This window comes from Anopheles coustani, chromosome 3 (genome assembly GCF_943734705.1).
Source record: "Anopheles coustani chromosome 3, idAnoCousDA_361_x.2, whole genome shotgun sequence".
NCBI classification, from domain to species: Eukaryota; Metazoa; Arthropoda; class Insecta; order Diptera; family Culicidae; genus Anopheles; species Anopheles coustani.
In genome coordinates this window covers 86,270,336-86,290,312 of record NC_071288.1, presented here as the reverse complement: position 1 = coordinate 86,290,312, position 19,977 = coordinate 86,270,336, and the positions used below count along the sequence as shown (strand labels likewise).

General features: G+C 43.2%; 2 protein-coding genes across 3 annotated transcripts; one reads left to right on the top strand and one right to left on the bottom strand.

The window, feature by feature from the left end:
* Positions 1-1,312: 1,312 nt before the first annotated feature.
* LOC131259184 (sterol regulatory element-binding protein cleavage-activating protein) lies at positions 1,313-12,642 on the bottom strand. Of its 2 annotated transcripts, XM_058260623.1 has the most exons (10): positions 11,677-12,642; positions 8,165-8,515; positions 7,920-8,094; positions 7,144-7,347; positions 5,309-7,092; positions 4,630-4,774; positions 4,072-4,240; positions 3,642-4,007; positions 3,365-3,571; positions 1,313-2,976 (listed from the first exon to the last, which is right to left on the bottom strand). In XM_058260623.1, exons 1-10 carry the CDS (start codon positions 12,108-12,110, stop codon positions 2,795-2,797), a joined length of 4,017 nt encoding a protein of 1,338 aa, XP_058116606.1. In that variant the 5' UTR covers positions 12,111-12,642; the 3' UTR covers positions 1,313-2,794. The 2 variants fall into 2 exon arrangements, with proteins under 2 accessions (XP_058116606.1, XP_058116605.1); XM_058260622.1 differs by having other exon boundaries at positions 4,630-7,347; positions 8,168-8,515.
* A 2,222-nt stretch (positions 12,643-14,864) lies between these two features.
* Positions 14,865-18,977, top strand: LOC131259186 (golgin subfamily A member 2). The gene is made up of 4 exons (XM_058260625.1): positions 14,865-14,909; positions 15,153-16,760; positions 17,310-17,549; positions 17,628-18,977. Exons 1-4 carry the CDS (start codon positions 14,868-14,870, stop codon positions 18,765-18,767), a joined length of 3,030 nt encoding a protein of 1,009 aa, XP_058116608.1. The 5' UTR covers positions 14,865-14,867; the 3' UTR covers positions 18,768-18,977.
* Positions 18,978-19,977: the final 1,000 nt, after the last annotated feature.

Sequence of the window (19,977 nt, the reverse complement as noted above, 5' to 3'; positions counted from 1 at the left end):
TCAATCATTTCAACTGCTACGAAGGTCGTGGTTGCAGTTATGGAAGTATTATGCCGGTGCTAACCAAATCACAATAGTTCCTAACGAGTTTGAAACTCAAACCCTTTCCCAAGCCCTCATTTTAATGGAGTGAACCATTTCCGAGGATAAATGCTTACTAAAGTTTTTTTGCTTTTGCTCAGATTCCTACATTCCTAACCGAAATGAATAAGTGACCAAAATAAGTTTCTAAAAATAAAGAAATTACTCATTTCCTCGATGTGTTGCAAAATACAGCAATAATCTAACTACAACATCCAATACAAAACGTGATAAAATATTGTTATTGTTTATCAATTCAAGTCAGCAAATTTGCCTTTGCCTATCTCATCAATTCATTACACAATTTGAAAGGTTTCGAGACCCTTACTGGTGGATACCATATTATTAATTGCACGTGAAAGAATGTACTCGATCCAAACTGCACTTAGGAATGCATAAAATGCAAATACAATTCGTGTATGAGCTTATAGTAGTATCTGTCCCTTTCTGGTTTAGTGTTTGCGTCGATAATTTGCTAGAAAAATCATCAATATAGACAAAAAAATGTATATGACTAATAAAAATCATCGAAAGACTGATTATTCTATTATTGATCATTATTGATATCGCATTACTTAATAAATTAATAAAAAAAAATTTTTTTCTTGGGGTGGTTTAAACCAATAATTATAATTATCAATTAAGCCGAAAACCATGGAAAGGAGCAATGTTTTTTTAAGTTTACCACGTGATGTGCGAAGAAACGACGAGTTCGATGAGAAACTACATACTATGAAAACATTCCATTATATTAACCCCGTCCCGATTGAAATCGTAGACCTTAGTAATTAACCTTTCCGGCATTGGGTCACCGTTCCGCTCGGTCAGCATATTGTGTTTTTGAATTTGATGTTAAATTCCTAGGTTAAAAAAAGGCTATTTTAGCGATCGAAAATATTAAATTATTATACTATAGTTAAACAGCTAGGCAAAAACTTTGCACGCTATCGCAAGCCATGAGCAAAACCGGTTAATCGTTTCCCATAGCTTTAATTATTTTTTCTCCTTATGAAAGCGGCATTTGATAAGGACTAATAGAGTAAAAGATTAGGGGTTATTAAATTACGGAAGCGAAAAAAAGAAAAAAGCAACTCAATAAAAAACACTTCACGCGTCTCATTCCAGCAATATAACCCAGGAATATTTTCATCTAGAAGGTTTGTGTCATCATTACAATCATGACCAATTATTTAAACTCTATTAAAGATAATCACACAATCGAATTGTTCAATGTATTCTTTTATTCTCTCATATTAGAACATTGCCATTTTTTCAACTATAGTTGTTTATTCTGCATGTCCTTTTTTCAAACGTATATGTTCGTTGGTGTTTGGTTGTGTTAGCCTTTAACAGCATCTGCGGTTACGTGTCAGTGATTTGTGTTTGGGTTAGTTACGCGTCTACACAGATCTACTACTTAATACGAGGCGTTTTAATAATTTAATGAAAATAGTGCTAATCTCTCGTTTGTATCGCGCGTGTTTGGTTTGTTTGTTTTTGTCGTACCGATCGCTAGTTCACATTTTTTTTAATTAGTTGTTCAAGTGTGCCCATATTTGCATGAACTTTAGTTTTATTGCTTTTCCATACATGTATATCAAACAGTTTCGATCCTCACGTTCATTCCGATTGACACACCCGTCACAACCGTTGGACACTCTTTCGCGACATTCTTTCAAACATAAATAGTTGCTTTGAGCATGATCACTGAGAAAATGAGACAGTTGCCAACGCGTCGCAGCGCATGTGCATGTGCCCACCTTTAGCCATATTTTGTAGTTGATTTTTAATGATTCCAGTTAGGATTGCGCTGTTCCATGATATTCCATGCATGTGCGAGGAACGCGCCGGTGTCAGAAGGCATCTTATTTTATCACGATCTTGTTACAATGTTTTTTTGTTTTGCTTTGATTTGGTTTAGTATCAGTTAGCGATAGGCTGGTGCACGCGCAAAAACCTATTGTACGACACGGCGTGTCATAAGGGATCGTTCGAGCAATGCAATTGGAATCACGATTGTTCGTCGATTGTGTGGGATGGATAGCTCTTACATGCTTTATGGGTGCTTGTGCTCAAAAATATCCTTACATGTATAACCTTACAATCTACACTTAAATAATTGAAACCACATAGGAAATCAGAATATCAGGTGATACACTTAAAGCGTGGGTGTTTGAGCTGTTTGAATAGTTCGAATTTAAAATAAACACAAAAAAGGGCGTTGCTTTGGAACGGTTTGAAAAGCTGCACTCCTACCCCTTCCGATATTGATCCCACAGGGAAGGATATTTGATGTCTTAAATAGGTATCGATAAGTTAACACTGTATTACAAGCTTTCAAACGAGGACACTCAAGAAGGTGCCCAACTATATCGAGCGTTCAATTTAATTATTCTCACTTGGACTGAGTAAACACGTAGAACACGAAACACAGCAAAACCGACCACGGTAAAGATATATCTGGGCAAACTTAGCTTGTCGTACGGATATAAAACATTAACGCAACACACGGAAATCTGCAGGATTTAGGCTTGAAAAGGAACATAGGTTTGTTTAGAGAGCCGCACACGGAATTTGCTCGCATTGAGAAGTGTTGCCCCGCATGTTTTCTCTTCTTTCCAATAAGCTTCCTTAGGAAGGTGGTCAAAAATTGTGCCCTAAACGAAGCTATCAGTTGATGAATTGGATCGACAGCTTTGCTGAGGCGGGTAAATTAGTCGCATTTATCAGCCGCAACGAGTGGAAACCGCACAACACGCATCTGGTTGCCGTAGTCGCATATCACCGAACCGCACGCCGGCAGCATGATCTTTGGACAAAGCTGCATATTGGAGCAGTCCAGCTTGACCTCTCGGGCAACCTCGCCGCTTCGGGCATCCCATACGACTAGTGCCCCTGTGGAGAAATAAATCAAACATTATTTTAGTCAAAAAGTAAAAAAAGTCATCTTGCTATTTTTTACATGTTGCCTTGAATGGCTTTGACTATTGATTATTCTTAATGCATTAGAATACCCTAACTCTGTAACTTATTGTATACTATCTATTTGTGATAATTATAACATTTTTTGAATTGTTGAGATTTTTAACAGACTGAACGATGATTCGAATCTTTTAGTTACTCATTTGCGATTTCAAACGTGAAAAATGAGTTATTAGTCGCCACAGAGATTTGAATCCTAAACAGAATTGTATAGAACAAATGTAAACATTTTCATTATATTTGCTGGGAATTTTTTTAAATCGAAAATAAAGATACTCCTCGATAATCCTAGGTTTTTTACCTGGCTTTCCGGTGACAAGCAGGGAAGGCGTGAGCATGACCAGCGCCGAGTACGCATGGCTCACGGTGATGGTGTTGAGTGGATGGCCTTGGAATCGATCCCACACACGTATCCGCTCGTCCAATCCCAGCGATATTACATAACTGGGTGAACCGGCCAGCGCCACGATCGAATCGTCGTGGGCCTGTATTTTGTACATACAAGCACCTGAAAATGGTGTAGCAAACAAAACGCGATAAGGAACAGAGAAACATCTTCGCAATATGTTCACTCGTACCTGTGGTCAGGTCCCAAACGCATAGCAATCCGTCCTGCGAGCCGGATCCGGCCATCCCCGACTGCCAGTGGTCGATGAATAGGCACGTTATCGGTCCGCAGTGAGAGTGCAGCGTGTACAGTAGCTGGTGATTGTCTACACGGAACACCTTCAGCGTATGATCCTGACTCCCGGTCATCACGGTGTTCCCGGCTACCTCCAGGCACGTTACTGGCTGCTGATGTCCCTGCTGCTGAAACTCCAGTATACACCGCAGCTCTTCCGAGTCTGCGGTTCCGTGTTGCTGATAACTCCCAGCAGTCCCGCTAGGCGTCATGGCTGCTTGAAAAGAGCTTAAACTTCCAGCGGATCCTGTTCGCATGTGAGCTGTTGATGCATCAAACAGATAGTCGTTAGTTTTCTCTCTCATCAGCTCAACCACTTTACATACTTCTCCGATATGCCGAAGTGAAGCCCCAGTCGATCTGCCTTCCCTGGGTGTACGTTTCAAGGCGGAAGAAGTCGATTCGACCGCTCAGCCGGGCCGCTATAACGCGATCGCCGGTCAGTTTGATGTTGGTCACACCGTTGTTGTGTGAATTTTCTGCCTCGTAGATGCACTGTGTATGAAACAAGTAATGAATGAAAATGTTAATGCCACGGTAAAATAAATTCATGCCCTGAATGTGTCGAAATGTTGTTTCTAAATGATAACTAAGGATTTAAATTTTGTATCTTTCCATCATTTGAAGATTAAATGTCTTGCGGTCCCTGACTGAAATAGGAACCTGACCGAACGAACAGGTCCTTCGGTTTTTAACAGTGCAAAATGTATTGTAAACCTTAACTTTGGAAAAATATCTAGTGAATTTATTACATCGTCTTCATCAGAATTTCGAGGAAAACTATAATAGTACGGATTGCCCGCCTTTTTTTCTAAAACAACACACGACATGCCCATTTTGCTTGATCAAATTGTTAACACATACATATATGGCATAAGACTTACCTTAAAATTACCGCTACTTCCTTCCCAAAATTCTAATCGACCGTCTGCACACCCGATCACGATGAGATTGTCTAGAAAGTCTAAACACCATATAGGCGATACTTGATGCTGCTGATGCTGTTGTTGTTGTAGTTGTTGATTGGGACTCGGAGGTCCGGGTGGTCGTGGACATTCGTTCGATAGCACTGTTGGTCGTGCTTTCCAATGATTGTTCTGTTCCGAGGAGCCCGTGGCAGCTGTTGTCCCTGGCAAATGCGATCCATTCGGTGCGAAACGATTTCGGAGATCACTACCACCGGTGCTTACCGGGGTGGTATCGTTACTCAAGGATCGTTGCACCGCCGGGCATGGTGTGAAGAAACGTTCATACTGTGCCTGAAAGTCGAATAGTTTGGAATCGGAAACTACTTTTCCATCAGCGGAAGTTTCTTTAGTGTTGGAGAAATTGAAGTGAAGTTTCTTCTTCAGCTTAAAGGATGCCCCGATGGGTGGCGAACTGGTGGTCGATGCTGTAGTGGTGTCCGTGGTGGCGAGGAATGCTTCCTGCATGCCTGTAATCGAATTGGCCTCATCGTTACGCAAAAGCACACCGGACGGAACTGTTGTGTCGGAGGGGGAGGGTGGTAGCGTCTGTGGCGATGCGGTGCTGCCCCGTCGTTGTTGCATCTCAAAGTACCGCCAGCGGTCAATTTCCGCCATCTGCTCCCCATTGGTTACATCCCAGATTTTGACCTGTCCCTGGAGGCACGAGCTAGCGATCATGTTGCCGTCGGTGACCAAACACTCAATTCGGTGCGCGTGGCCGTTTACCTGAATCGGGACGCCTTCCAGCAGACACTGTTCCGGTCTGCTGGCGTCCGTTTCGCTGTCGCTCTCGTGCCAGCTAGCCCTCCATTCAGCGTAGTTGCGCGTACAGACGCACCGATACAGCACGATCATCGTGTACGTTAGGACGAATGTGCTCACGGCAAGCAACATGCAGGTGAGCAGAATTTCCATCGGTGTTTTCGGGTAAAACGGTGCGTTTCCGATCGGTACGGGTGATCCATCGCCCGTATCGGCATCGTTAAAGTCTAGCGGATCCAATGCGACCGCGAGTGCCTTCCACTGGAAGTGGTGCGGCGCCTTCTCGTCAACATTACGCAACTGCAGAGCCGTCTGCGGGCTTACGGCGTGAGATAGTTTAATCGGTGGCAGTATGGTCACGTACCGTCCACTGAGGGACACATTGTACTGCTTCAGTATCGACGACCAGTGGAAGTTGGACAGCTGATACACCGTCTCGTAGTCGGGATGTTTAAGCCGATTTAACTGTTCCGTCACGTTCAGGGCCGGAGTGGCCCCACCCCCGACTTGCAATCCATCGGGAAGCTTTTGGAAGTTCAAACGATCCATGTCCAATGCACTCACTGATTCGGAGCTTACCTCATGCGGTTCGTGGCTACCGGGCGAAAGTTCAAACCGAGAAACAGTATTATCTAGCCCCACGGAAGATATATCGCCGTACGCCGTCATGTTCTTGTCAATCACGAACAGTTCCTCGATGAGACCCGCGTTGTAGATAATGTTCGAGATCCACAGCACCATCCAAATCATGAAACCTCGCTGAAAGAATCTCGTCCGCGCCCAAAAGTTGACGATGCGCAAACGTTTCGGGATTTTGGCGTCCTTCCCACTACCTGTACCTCCGCTGAGGCTTGCCGCGCTCTTCTGATGTCCCGTCGCTTGATCCAACCCCGTCAGCTTCGGGTGCGACCGGGACCGGTTGATCGAACCGACGGCCCCGTTTCGGGTCTCTAGCGTTGAACCGGATACCGTGACGTTTCCTGCGCCACGTCGAAACTCGCTATTAAAGTACAGCATCTTGGGCAAACGTCGTACTTCGGTACTGTACTCGACTCGCTTGATGTCCAATGCCAACACGGTTGCAAAGAAAAGCATCTGCAGTAAGAAGTCTGACACGAGCCCGACCATGGCGAATATGCAGAACTCCTGTATTACTGGCACGAACGTCGCCAAACCGCCGGTCAGGATCGTGATCTCCGTGAGAAGATTCTTCGTGATCGACCAACCCTCGCGGCTCAATCCCTGCGCCACCCGTATTTTCACGTCGAGATTGTTGTCCGTCGTGAGGATACTCTTGGTGATAACGAGCACGTTCTCTAATCCCACCAGAATGACCAGATACGGATATACGCCTTTCGATTGAAAGCTGATAGTTAGCCCGAAGAAGAAACACAACCCCAGCGACATCAGCAAGCTGCCAAGGACGGTCAGTACGGCGCAGGACGCTAGCATCAGCCGTGATCGGATCGCTTCTATTTTGCGCACCGAAAAGTATACGTAGATGAAAAGCAACACGAATGCGACACACTGCGGCAAAACCTCTTTCCAGTTGAACTCGCCCGGATAGAAAATATACATGATTGACTGCTGTCCCATGGGCTGCTCTTTGGCGCTCGTCTCCGTTACAGCCTCGCCATCGCCATCCGTCCCATCTTCCGGCTCGACTACGTTCTTCTGATGCAGCGGATACGCCCGTACCAGTTTCGACCGTAACGACTCGATGTAGGCCGGGTTATTCTCACGCAGAATCAACGTGACCGCGTACTGAATGATCCGTGGTCGCGTTCGCATTGGATATCGTTTAACACCGGTGTCCCGTAGTGGAATACCAAATAACATTTCCGCGTTGGATACCTTGGACTTTTGTAAGTTCTGTGAAAGATACAAATAAACTATATAAATGAAAGTACTGGTTGTTACGAATTATAAAATTCCGACTTTTGTTTGGCACATAGAAGTAAGATTGTTTCTGAAGATACCAGTTAATCTTATCAGTGTATTTTTTTTTAACAAACAAATAAGATTCCGTTAAAATAAAAGACTTTTAGCACATAAAAAAGAATAATACAACAATGTTGTATCACACATTTAGCTCTAAGTGACGAGGAAAATTGTCATGATAGGCATGAAATTACAAGCACAAATTAAAAAGGAATGAAACTAACACCAAATTTAAGTTGGCCAATTTGGCTAAATTTTTGGCAAATAATGATGATTATAATTAATAATGATTCAATATAAACAATTGTCTATTGACCTGACCACAAATTACATTTGTATGACTTTTCATGCTTGTTCGATGTTTAAACGGAACCCTTGCCATGGCTTGTTTAGAACATAACATTGTATGCAATATGTTGCATTATTTGCAAATCGATTTCTATAATCTACAAGGATCTCAATTCAGAACTTGAATTTTGCATTTTGTATTTAAATATACGTACATGGTTAACGAAGATTGTATTCAAAAGGTTGCTATCCTTGTTAAAGTTTTGCATATTTTGCTGCCAAAGGTTGGCCGGAGAGAGCAGCAAGCAGTTGTACTCGGGAAACAACGCCTGCTGGGATGAACGTTTCACATTTTCCACGTGCAGACAAAGGTGGCCTAGGGTTACTTTGCTGAAAAAAGGAAGAACATTCATTGAACATTAGTTCCTGTATCAAGCGTAAAGTAAGCTAAACCATAAGCTACCTTTTATCCTCGTGGTTGCGGATGATCTCAACCAGCTTGAACACCTCATACAGCGGGCCACGGAACGCATCGGTCAGCAGCAGATCATCCTCCCAGGGCACGACACTTGTACGCATGATTACTTGCTGCACGTACAGCAGCGGGTCTATTCGGGCCCAGGGGAACGGTGTCTCCATGCTGATGTTGTAGATGTTAAACATGTTCCCACCGGAAAAGCTGAACGGATTGTAGAACTCGCTCGAGAGGTTCGCGTTGGTGAGGTGAAGGTTTTCGCTGATGCTTTCCGTGTGCGGAAAAATAACTTTGGTCGGTATCGTTCCCGGGAGAGGAATATTCAGCAGTGGGTAGCTAGAAAAGACGGGCAACACAAACATATAGAGTGCGATTCTATGTTGTGCCGAAAACATGGACACAAAAGCATTTAAAAAAGTGAAAAATATTTTTAATATTTCTTGTAGCTTCAATTGTAGGTTCAATTTTGATTCAACCTTTAATTTATTTTCTTGTTTATTTAGGTTGAACTCCACATGATGTTTACATGGTTTGCCACCTATGGTCAGCTCTAACCCACCGATGATTGAAATAGCTCATCAACTGTTATCTCTAAAGCAACTGGTATTGAAATAGCTCATTGACAGTTGCCTCTAACGCATCTCATTTTGTCTCCAACTCATCTGACTATGTCTATAACGCAGGCAACCCACTCAAGCCGAAAAATAAGGAAAAACCAAAGTAATTATGGTTATGATACATTGTAAGACTCCAAGAACAATAAACATTATCATGTTGGTATGCTTCAAAGCTATTCTTATGTATTTTTGAACAATTTTGCGTTTAATTTTTATACGTGCCTGCGTACGTATCAACTATGCATTGTGAAATATTGAAAATAATAATGTTTATTGTTCTTGGAATCTTACAATGTATCATAACCACAATTACTTTGGTTTTTCCTTATTTTTATCCTTTCCTCCGTTAGAGGCATAGTCAGATGAGTTAGAGACAAAATGAGATGCGTTAGAGACAACTGTCAATGAGCTATTTCAATACCAGTTGCTTTAGAGACAACAGTTGATGAACTATTTCAAAATAACGTGTGTTAGAGACAAAATCACTCGCTTTCGAGGCAAAGTTGGCTGGCAAAGCCTGTATTGTTATCTCGTGGTTCCAGACGCTGAACCAAATAAATAAACAGAATAATTTATTTCCATACGAAATATTTTTACTAGAAGTGTTGTATCTTCTCAAAATGAACTGTACAATCGTCGTGACCGGTGAGTATAGACATTGTGATAATTAACATTCTCATGCAAAACGCTTCAATCTTTGATGTGTGAAACATGGAATGCCAAAGGCATTTAAATTACTTTATCCTCAAAAAATATGAAACAAAATAAATTTAATTTTGGTGATGCTGTGACTGCACATTAGGAGCTAACAGTAAGTCTGCTTCTGTGACGTCGAATAAGAAATGCAAATCACGCTGAAAATATAAATTTTGTGTGTGTCTCTATCCAACGCTTTGACGTAACACCGGCAACTGAATCATCACCGTGGTCAAAAGGAAGATACAACATTGTAAAGGGTGACATACGATAAGATGTGGCAGGTAAAGTTTCCTTTGAGAAAACGAAGGAAAAAGATAAAGCTTATCTTGGCCATTTTTCGAATATTGATACGCTTAAGCTCTAGCTGCAAATATCGCTGAGGGTGTGTAAGTGTGTACTCGATCATGGTCATGGTCAAGCGAAAGATTTTAGCATCAATTTGCCAGATGAGTTGGGCATGATAACGATAAATGGAAAACCTTCCAAAGACTGGAATGAAAACGTTTTGAATCATCCACGATGATGTTGTTAGCATCATCTCGAGTCAGCGAGCACGTGTTTCAAAGGCTATGTTATATATAGTGCTGCAAGTACTAAAGTTTGCTTTCAAACCCAACTCCAAAACAAGCGTTATCAGCAAGCAAGGTTCAACCGGTTTGAGAGCGATTGGACTGAATGAAGCTACTCCCGGGAAACCATATTCTAATCTAATCTGCACTGATTAAAAATAATTTTGGCTCAATATTTGAGCTATTATAGCGCTTATGTTTCGAACTGAATATTTTGCTCGGCCATCGGCAAGTGCATAGAGTATTTGTTTATAACGTTAAAATGGTAGGAAATTAAATGGTAGGAAGATTCCTTGTCCAATTCATCAAACATAATTTCCAAACCCTGTGAAATGACAAACTTTGTTTGAGTAAATGGTCATATTCGCATCCATCATATAATGTCACCCATTTCGGCTTTGCCGTCGGGATGACCATTAAAGAAATTATGCAAATATAATCACCCCCCCGCAATGGGCACACCTTTTTTCGTCCAAGCTTTCCTTCTGCGTAAAGAAAATCGCAGGTGCAACGACGCGTGTGCAATTTGCATCTTTCGAATGTCAGCGCGTTTGACGTGTGCAATCAAAGCGTAAATATAATAAATGGAAACGGCAGGGTGCTTGTGTCAGTTCCACGCGGCCAGTCCGACCAACGAAACAAACAGCAGTGATACCGACTGGGTGTATGTTTCTGATAAGAGACCAGCTGCGATAGAGAGCTGCTGGTGGAAACTGGGAATCACGACTGCAAGACACCTATAAAGTTCATATTACATTGCAGGATGGTTTCAATCCTCCCTAAGAACGACAAACAAATAACAGTCTTCCTAACAGAAATCCATGGTGGGATTAATTTGGAAAATATCGTTGGGCTTGTAGCATACGGCAAATCATTGTAAAGATGTGTGGTTCAACAACCACATGAATTTTGTATCCAACTCTTTCAGAATCAAAAGAAGAAAAACCTGGGCTGTTTTGAAAGGAACCACCGAAAATATAAAATAAATTTTCTTCATATGAAAGAAATTATTTGCGATAAAATTTAAAGAGATAGAATACAGAACAGATACAAATAAATCTGCATTTGAACACAACAATGGTATCGAATTTGAGATGATTTACTAGCATAACAAATAAAACGGTAATGGACAAATCAACCAACAAAAATTGAAATCAATTTTCTCTATTCTACCATTGTTCCATAAGGTTCAAACATCGTTACCCTTAAAAAAATAAGATAATGTTCGTATCAATTTGTGATTTTAAGGCAAAAATTTTAAGTGTGTGGATCTCACTCGTCTCTTTAGCATAATACGGTAATCTTGTAGTTTCGCAACAGCATATAGTTTTTATTTCATTAGTCACAACGTAATCAAAAATAAAAAAACTTCGATAAATTCTGTTCTTAGTGATTAGAAGTTTTCTCCAATGCGCGAGTTTCCCAGAAGAGGTTTGTCGACCCCTGATCTAGGGAATACATAGTTTAAACAAACTCGTTTATAACGCAAATTAACATTCGACCGGCAACCAACAAGCAACAAATTGTAAATCGAATGGTAGAAATAAACATTTCAGGTTCTTCGTTCTCCTCCGATTCACCAACCCACCCTAGCCGCCTCAATTGCACTTACCAGCAAAAGATGATGATGGCAAGAGCAATGCTGGTGGCGGTCGTGGGATAGCTGGACAGAAATAGTCCATGTTTGTAGTACATTTGCGATACGCGGGACGGTAACGTGGTGGAGGCGCTCCGGCGATCGGACTGTTTCGCACCGGCCCGCCCACCAGTTCCGGCGGCCACCGATGCCCCTCCAACAGACGACCGTGGTGGCTTTTGGGAGCCCACCATCAGCGCCGGATGCTGCTGCGAAAAACCACCGGACATGGTGGATACTTTCGGTGATGACAGTGAATTCAGCGGTTGCGATCTTCGCACCGGTTGCTGTGATGTGCTTGCCGTTGGTGTTGATGCCGACGGATGCTGGTGGTGGTAGTGGTTGTGATTGTTGTGCTGCTGCTCCGGCGTAGAGGGAAACAACGACTCGACACTGGCCGATGCCGTCATGCTGATCGCGGGGTAGGTAGATATACTACACCTCCGCCGAATTTCACACGCTTTGTTTACACTTGAAATGCGATAAAAATATAATCACGAAACTTGTTTTCTTTTTTTCACTTCACTCTCTTTATATAGCTCACACCGCAACACTGTGTTGACCGTTGCTGTTGTAACGGGTAGAATCACTGTTAGCACCAACGCTGGGACCACCCCGTTCGTCTATCGTCAGCCACTCCATGCACAGCACACATTCGGCCTGATAAAACTTCTTGCGCGATCTTCTTCCGGTCGGCATTATCCCAACGGTTTACTAGCAGGCGCACCGATTGCAATAATGCATGCAAGTATTTCGAACTACACACACCACACCGGTCGGACGGAGCGCTCTACGGCGACAAAACAAGTTGCGCAATTTGGCCGTTGTTGGTTCTGATTCCGATCACTATTATTTACCGCCCACTTTGGTCACATAGACACTTAATCCTTGTACATGCTCGAATACCTTAATTGGGCTACAATGGTGGTACAAAGGAGAGGCCAACAATCCTGAAGACGCCCTTATTATCGTGGTACGACCGAACCGTCGAGGAAACTTATTTCGATACACTTTGTCGAGCTGCGATGTGAGGCTGAGTAACTGTGTGCATGAAACCGATCTTCCAATGCAGGATAAACCAATCAATTCAACATTGCACGCAATGCATAAGCCTACGGAGGGCTTCGCTACATCCGTTTACGGTACTGCGTCACTAACATAGAATTTTCACAGGCTGCTGCGTTCGATGCTGCGATTGCACTATCTGATGCAGCGCGTTGTTTTTACGCCATCCCCTCACCATGACTCGCGGTAAAATGGCGCACTACACTACCGCCGGCATCCGCGGTGCGTTGCGTTCATTCAACTTCTTGCTGGCCAGCTGACTATCGCTTGCAGAGAACGAGAGCAAAAAAAGAGGGCAATATAAAATTACATAATTTCACTTCACATACACGCGGTGTGCAGCGATCCAACTGCGGAACGCTCGTCGTGTCTTGAGGGGGGGCTTGGTAAAACTTACTCAAAGTTGCCTCTTGAGGCGGATTGTGATGGTTGGTCTCAATATACCGTCGCAGTTACGATGACAGGGATTTCTCCTCGTGGAGTGCGACGTGGTACAAGCCGTCGGAAACTCGTTATCATCGCCAATATTAAACACGGTCAGTGAACCAGGTGTCCTGCCAGATGGACGGTGATTCACGCAAAGACCCTCGGCTATTCGGGGCACTATTTGCGTTCTTTTCCTTTTATCCGGGGAATCATCCGGGCACAGAGTTTAAAGCTCAATCGTACACATTGCATCATCCACACAAACGGTCGCACAAGCACAAAGGTTGTAATCGGAAACCGTTTGCCTACGGGAGGAAGGCGATACTAAGTTTTACTAGAGTACAGACGATGCACGGTGGATGGTACGTTCCGGCTTTTCATTTGCTCCCGTTTTCTGCACAGTATACCGGACCAGGCGGCCAACATCTACGTACACTTTGCGAGGAACTTCTTTCTCGTGTGTTTTTATGAGCCATCCAGTTTAGTGTTGGCAGAAGATTCGAAGATTCGATCCCTAGACGGATTCTAAAGATTCGAATCCCATTTGACGGATTCTAAAGATTCGAATCCCATCTGAAAGATTCTAAAGATTTGATTGGATTACTAAACTGTTTGAATCGACTCACAATGATTTGAGTCGAATTAGTCACATAACGAGTCGATCTAGAGACAATATAATTGATTTCAGTTCACTCAAATCGAACGCTGGGTAGAATGTCCTATGGACATAGATTGAGTTTTATGCGCGATTCGCAAGTTAGGCTCTAGAAAAATTCCTGGAACCTATTTTTTTACAAACAAATATAGTAGAATGTCCATTATCCGAGTTGTTCTACCCAACCAAACCCATTTCATCAGGACCAGACCATTTTTACCGGATTCTGAATCGGATTCTGAGGATACAGATTTGGATCAACAATTTCCAGACCGACATTGATTTGTTTACATGATGATGATGATGATGATGATTCTCACCGCTTACCCCTACATAGGTTCGAGAGGGATGAAAGTATCTTGCGATATTAAATATAACCCGGTTGACAAAAATTCAAATTTTTTGCAGCTGTCATGTAGTACCAGCAAGTTTTTCCATGGCAGATTGCTGGGAGTCTTGCTGGAACTACATAGTACCAGCAACAATGTCAATTTCTGTCAACCGGGAAATCATCAAACGAGAGGGGGCATTGGGGCAATACTCTCCAGAACAATCGCATCCAACTCTGCTCCATGCACATTCACGGATTTGAAGATCCGGATCTAAGAATGGATTTGAATCGAAAGACTCGAATCCCTGTAGGGATTCAGTTTCCCCATCACTAGTTTTTATGAGCCATCCAGTTTTGACAGTCTGTTGGCAACAGTGTTGCCAGCGCGAGTATCATTTACCCAAGGTAAAGCAACTGTTGAGACCAACATTGCATCAGATTTTATGGTTTTACTTTGTTTGTGAATTGAAGCGCTCTTAAAATTCTAATTTTGTTGATCCACCATTATGAGTTTACCCAACTGTTGTTTGCTGTTGGAATCGAATTAATTCCTTGTCTATCATCGAGTGTTTTGGTATCACAAATGAGCCCATCCAAGATGGCGCTATGCTTTCTGTCACACCGCTCTATCTGAGCCAACCTTGAAGTTTTGGTTCGCAAGTAACCTTTCTGTTGTTGTTCGAGGTTAACATGGCAGACAAGGCAGAGAAAATTGCTGCTGCTAGAAAAAAGGTAAACACATCGTTTAGGGCACTAGTTTGCTAGTGAAAACTGTTTCCGAAGCATAACACCGCCTTGTTGAAATCGGTATACATGCGGGGGCTAGAATTCTACGTCGTGGTGTTGAGATACAATAGTTTTCTCGGCTGACACGTACTTGTCGTGTGTTCTCTGACAGAATGGCAACAAACGCAAACAGCCTGACACGTCATCTACCCATTAGATTACTTTATTGTTCCGTTGGTTTCGTTGCAGCTAAAACAGTACCAAGCTCGGCACAAGGATCGTGAGCATGAAGGGAATCATACGGCCGAGCTGTTCAGTGAATCTTACACTCCCGACGTTACAGGCCCGGTTGACACCACATCACAGTCCTTATCGCCACCACCTTCGTCTGAGTGTTCTGCGACGGTGGAACAAACGTCCGCACCGGCACAACCTACCGTGAATTCCAACAGTGTTATCGAACCAAGCACGGCACGACACGATGACTTCAATAGCAATTACTTCTCCTCCGCCATATTCGACACACAAAAACCACAAACAGACGGGCGGTCGATCGTTTCCATTTCAAACTATTTTGCCAACGAAAGCAATCCATTCTCGGACACGCGCTTCCCAGCCGGAGGCTCCGATTTTTTCGGGCACATAGAACCACAGCCGGCACCATCCGAGCCACCAGTGCCAATTGCGCAACCGGTGCTGGAACCCCGGCATGTCGAACCACCAGTTGATGTGAATGTGTTTAACATAAACAAAATTTCGGAAGAGATTGGAAATTTAATCGCCAACGCGAATGCCGACCTCGGACCGCAGAATACAATCCTGGAGCTGGAATCGGAGAAGGCCGATTTGGGTCGGCAGCTGAACGCAGAAAAGCTGGAAAATGATGAATTACGGCTCCGGCTACGTAACCATCAGTCGTTGGTGGACGAGCTGAAGATTGAGATCGAAAAGCTGCGGCTGGAGAACAAAACTCGCGTCACGGTCGAACTGGGTCCGCTGCAGGAACAGCTGCAAATGCAAATCCAAGCCGTCGGCGTGTTGGTCGGCGAGAAAGCCGAACTAACGGCATCGCTGGCCAAGTCCCAGTCGCTGGTGATGGAGCGGGCGGCCGAAAACGAGGATCTGCAAGATCGTCTGAAGGAAACGAACGCGCTAGTGCAAAAACTAGAACACGAGTTGGCCGACTCAAAAAGCCACGGTCAGCGGTATGAACAGCTGGAGCAAACGATCACCTCCCAGGTCGGCGAATATCAGCGGGAAGCCGATCGCTTCCGGAAGCTTTACGAGGATTTGCAGGAAGACCTGGCCGAGCTACGGCAGAAGCTAACGGTACGCAACGAAGAGTATCAAACGGTGCAGCAAGCACTCGAGCAGACGCGTTCCGAGCTCGGGCTGGCAAGGGTGCGCATTGATCAGCTGACCACGGACGATGGGCAGGATTACAACGCAAAGATCGAATCACTCACGCAGCAAACCCTCATCAAGGCCCAACAAATCAAGGACCTTCAAGAGGTTGTGAAGCAGATCGGTGCCGAGCGCGACCAGAGTAACCAGCAATACCAAAACTATGTGTTACATCTGAATAAGGAAATCGGTAACCTAGCGGAGAAGATTCAGGAGCTGACGGACGAGAACAATCGGCTGGCAAAGAGCGAAGAGTCGGCAGTACGGTTCGCGAACGAGCTAGAGCGTCAGATACAGCAGCAAATGCTCAAACAGCAGACTGTTCAGCAGGAAGCTACAGGAACACCTATAACAGGGACAGCAACTAGAGAGGAGCAAGAAAACACCAAGCGAGAACTAGAGGCGCTTCAAAAAAGGTGCACCGAGCTGGAACATGAGAACGAGTATTTGAAGGTAGGCGTTTTTATTAACCTCCAGTTTTCGTTGACCTCGCACCGACATGCTACACTGTTTGGAATTATTTGTCAATACACTATAGTTAGCCATTTTTTCGTCACAATATTCACATCAATATGACGGCACTAGAAAGGTCATCGTACTAAGTATCAAGTAAAAATTATCCAGGGATTACTAAACACAACAATATCGAACTAAGAGAGCAAACGGTTGGCCCTGGCATTTTATCGTTTCACCATCGTTTCGTCTATCCCTAGGTATTTTTTCTCATACCTAAAAGAAAAACCTTTCCAGTTCTGTCAAATTTATATAAATATTGGTACGCAAAGATGAAAAATAATATTTAAATATACTGCAAACATTTCTCACGCAACCCTGTATATAAAATGTAATGCTTGACCTAATATCTTATGTTGTTGAATATTGTTCGATATTGTTCAACACAACAATTATTATAAAAACAATAACATTTATTTCGTCAAACATAGTGATCGAATCTTTTGCATTGCTTGTGCAATTAAAAATGTACATTCTTCTTTTCTGTAGACTCAGGATGCTTCACAACAGAAAGAACAGGAAACCGATTTCGAAGCTAAACTAAATCAGTATGAAGAGCAAATAGCGACCTTACAGCTAACGGTGGATCGTCTTCAGCTGGACAAACCTGACGTGGCGAAGCTGTTGGCGGAAATTGAAAGCGGAAAGGTGGGTGCATCCCGTGCCGTCACGCAGAACCAGGAACTTAAGTCCCAGCTCGAAGAAATGCAACGTGCTTTCGTACAGATTGTAAGTTTGGGTATAAAATGATTATGATGGGAGAAAATAGAGTACGTGGATTTTAATCGATCTTGAAACTCTCCGTAGAGCAACGATAAACTAAACCTCACCGATAAGCTTCAAACGGAGCTGCATCTGGGCAAGGAAATGAAAGCAAACTATGGTAACCTGGAAGCGGAACTGGCGGCCATACGGGAGAAGCTACACTACAAGGACGAGGAAATGATTCGGTTGGCACACGAAAATACCGAACTAAACAAACAAATCTACCAGCAGAACCAAGAGATTGATCGTCTGCGCTACTACGAGTCCCGTTCGAACGATGCATCTACGTTGCAGCGGGAACTAGAAAGCCACAAGCGCACGGTAGAGGATCTCCAGCGGCAGTTACGAACAGTCGCCGATGAACAGAAGGTCACGGTAAATGGGGAGATATCGGAGCCGGCGGCTTGTGAGACCAGCAATCATCTTCAGCACGAAATTGAAACCCTTCGCCAGGAAAAGGAAGAATTGCTGAAGGCGTTGAATAGATTCCAGCAGGATAGAACCACCACGAACGGGCCCGAACCGAACGCCTTCGATCGCCAGTCATCGATCGTAAGCAGCATACCGACGATGGAAGCGATGGAAAAATTACAGCAACGCTTCAAACGAACCATGCTGGAGGTGGCCGAACTAACGGAGGAAAAGCAGCGACTCGAACATCTGGTGCTACAGTTGCAGGGTGAAACGGAAACCATCGGCGAATACATCACACTCTACCAGCAGCAGCGGAGGCTTCTGAAGCAAAAGGATATGGAACGGGATTTGCAGCTGCAGCAGCTGGCCGACGATCGGGAAATGATGAAGCTGAAGCTGAAGGAGCTTAACTATCTCGTCCATCGATTGGTGCTTGAACAGGGCGGTGGAACGGACGAACTCCGCTCACCGGCTGGTAGTGCACATATGGTACATTCGCCTGAAGGTCATCCCTTCGCAGGCAATCCTAGTCCCGCCGGTGGCACACCGAGTCCAAATGGTCCATTGGATGGTACGACAGCATCACAGCAGCACACAAACGGGGACGACTGTCACCACTCTCCCTTGTTACCAAAGGTGCAAATCAAAGCGAATGAAACGGCCGGTCGCATCCTTTCGCTTTTGACCGACATCAAGGAGGCCAATATTCCGTACGGTAGTGGCGTGCAACACTGCTCCTGTTGCTCGGGGCGCTTGGAAACGGTGTAGGCTTTTAGGTGCATTATGTCGTTTCCTACTCACATCCCCATCCCCAAATGCTGTGGTATAGTTTTTTGTGCGTTGTGTCTTTTTTCGCGAAAGGCATGTTTTATAACCTATGTTTCTTTTAAATCTAATCTAATTCCTGGTATAACGTTATTTGTACGATCGAAATATAGAACACGCCTAGCGATGAAATAAAAATGGAATATTAGTTCACTTTAATGATGTGTTTGTGGAATTTTGTTAGTTTTTTGCGTGTATTTTGTAATTCTTTAAAAAAAACTGTAGAAAAATCTAGAGTTTTTCATTGGGGGATGTTGAGTCATTGATATACATACATAATAATAGTCGAAATATAAAACAGTACAATCACTCTTAACAGATACAATAAGTTACTCAAAAACTACCAGTGAAAATAAATACTTTTTAAATTCAGCCCAACTTAAACTTTGTATACCGTTGAACACATTTAACCTTCAGATCTACAACCGCCTACCTGGGTAAGTTTTGCGCTTTTATTTTGCAATTACTTCGAATTGAACAGTTATATCGACTCGAAATTCCTGGAATGCCTCAAGCAACATGTTCTCTATCATTCTGCCGAAAACCGACTTTTTATTTTTATTCTAAGTATTTTTTACACCATTTTTCAATTTATACCCCTTAAATCTACAACCGCCTACCCGGGTAAGTCATACGTTTTGTACGAGAGTTTATATTTTTCTGTACCAAGACAAACCACCAGTAGGTGAAAGGAGGTGCCCCTCGGGTTTTTTCTTTTTATATTTATATTGAAAACAATCCAAATTTATCTAAGACACACTATGAAAAACTGTTTTACTCCTCGAACTCCTCGAACAATTAGTAATAAGATAAACTCGAAGACGATGTACAAATATGCAAATTATGCTACATTTTGGACCACACAGCGGCAACGAAAGCATTCTAGGTGAACTTTCATAATTTGGTACACAAAATAATAATTTATTAATTGCAAGAAAATCATGATGCAACGGGTTGAATTAAATACAAAAGAAACTGTTATCGTTTGAAACAAAACGATCGAATTTATGTATATGAGCTAAGTTTTAAAATGTTAAGGCTTAAATATCAGATGTAACAATGTATAATGAAGAATTTCCTCCAGATATGCCACTGAATTTACTGAGGAACATGAACATTTCCAAAACGTAAAATTTAATAGAAAAATATTTCT

Bases quoted from the DNA above. Each gene is read 5' to 3' on its own strand.
- LOC131259184 (XM_058260622.1), bottom strand. From the start codon at position 12,110: ATGACGGCATCGGCCAGTGTCGAGTCGTTGTTTCCCTCTACGCCGGAG. The intron at 7,348-7,919 runs GTACGTATATTT...TATCTTTCACAG, and splicing joins ATACAATCTTCGTTAACCAT to AACTTACAAAAGTCCAAGGT. The intron at 4,008-4,071 runs GTATGTAAAGTG...ATGCATCAACAG, and splicing joins CACTTCGGCATATCGGAGAA to CTCACATGCGAACAGGATCC.
- LOC131259186 (XM_058260625.1), top strand. From the start codon at position 14,868: ATGGCAGACAAGGCAGAGAAAATTGCTGCTGCTAGAAAAAAG. The intron at 14,910-15,152 runs GTAAACACATCG...GTTTCGTTGCAG, and splicing joins TTGCTGCTGCTAGAAAAAAG to CTAAAACAGTACCAAGCTCG. The intron at 17,550-17,627 runs GTAAGTTTGGGT...AACTCTCCGTAG, and splicing joins AACGTGCTTTCGTACAGATT to AGCAACGATAAACTAAACCT.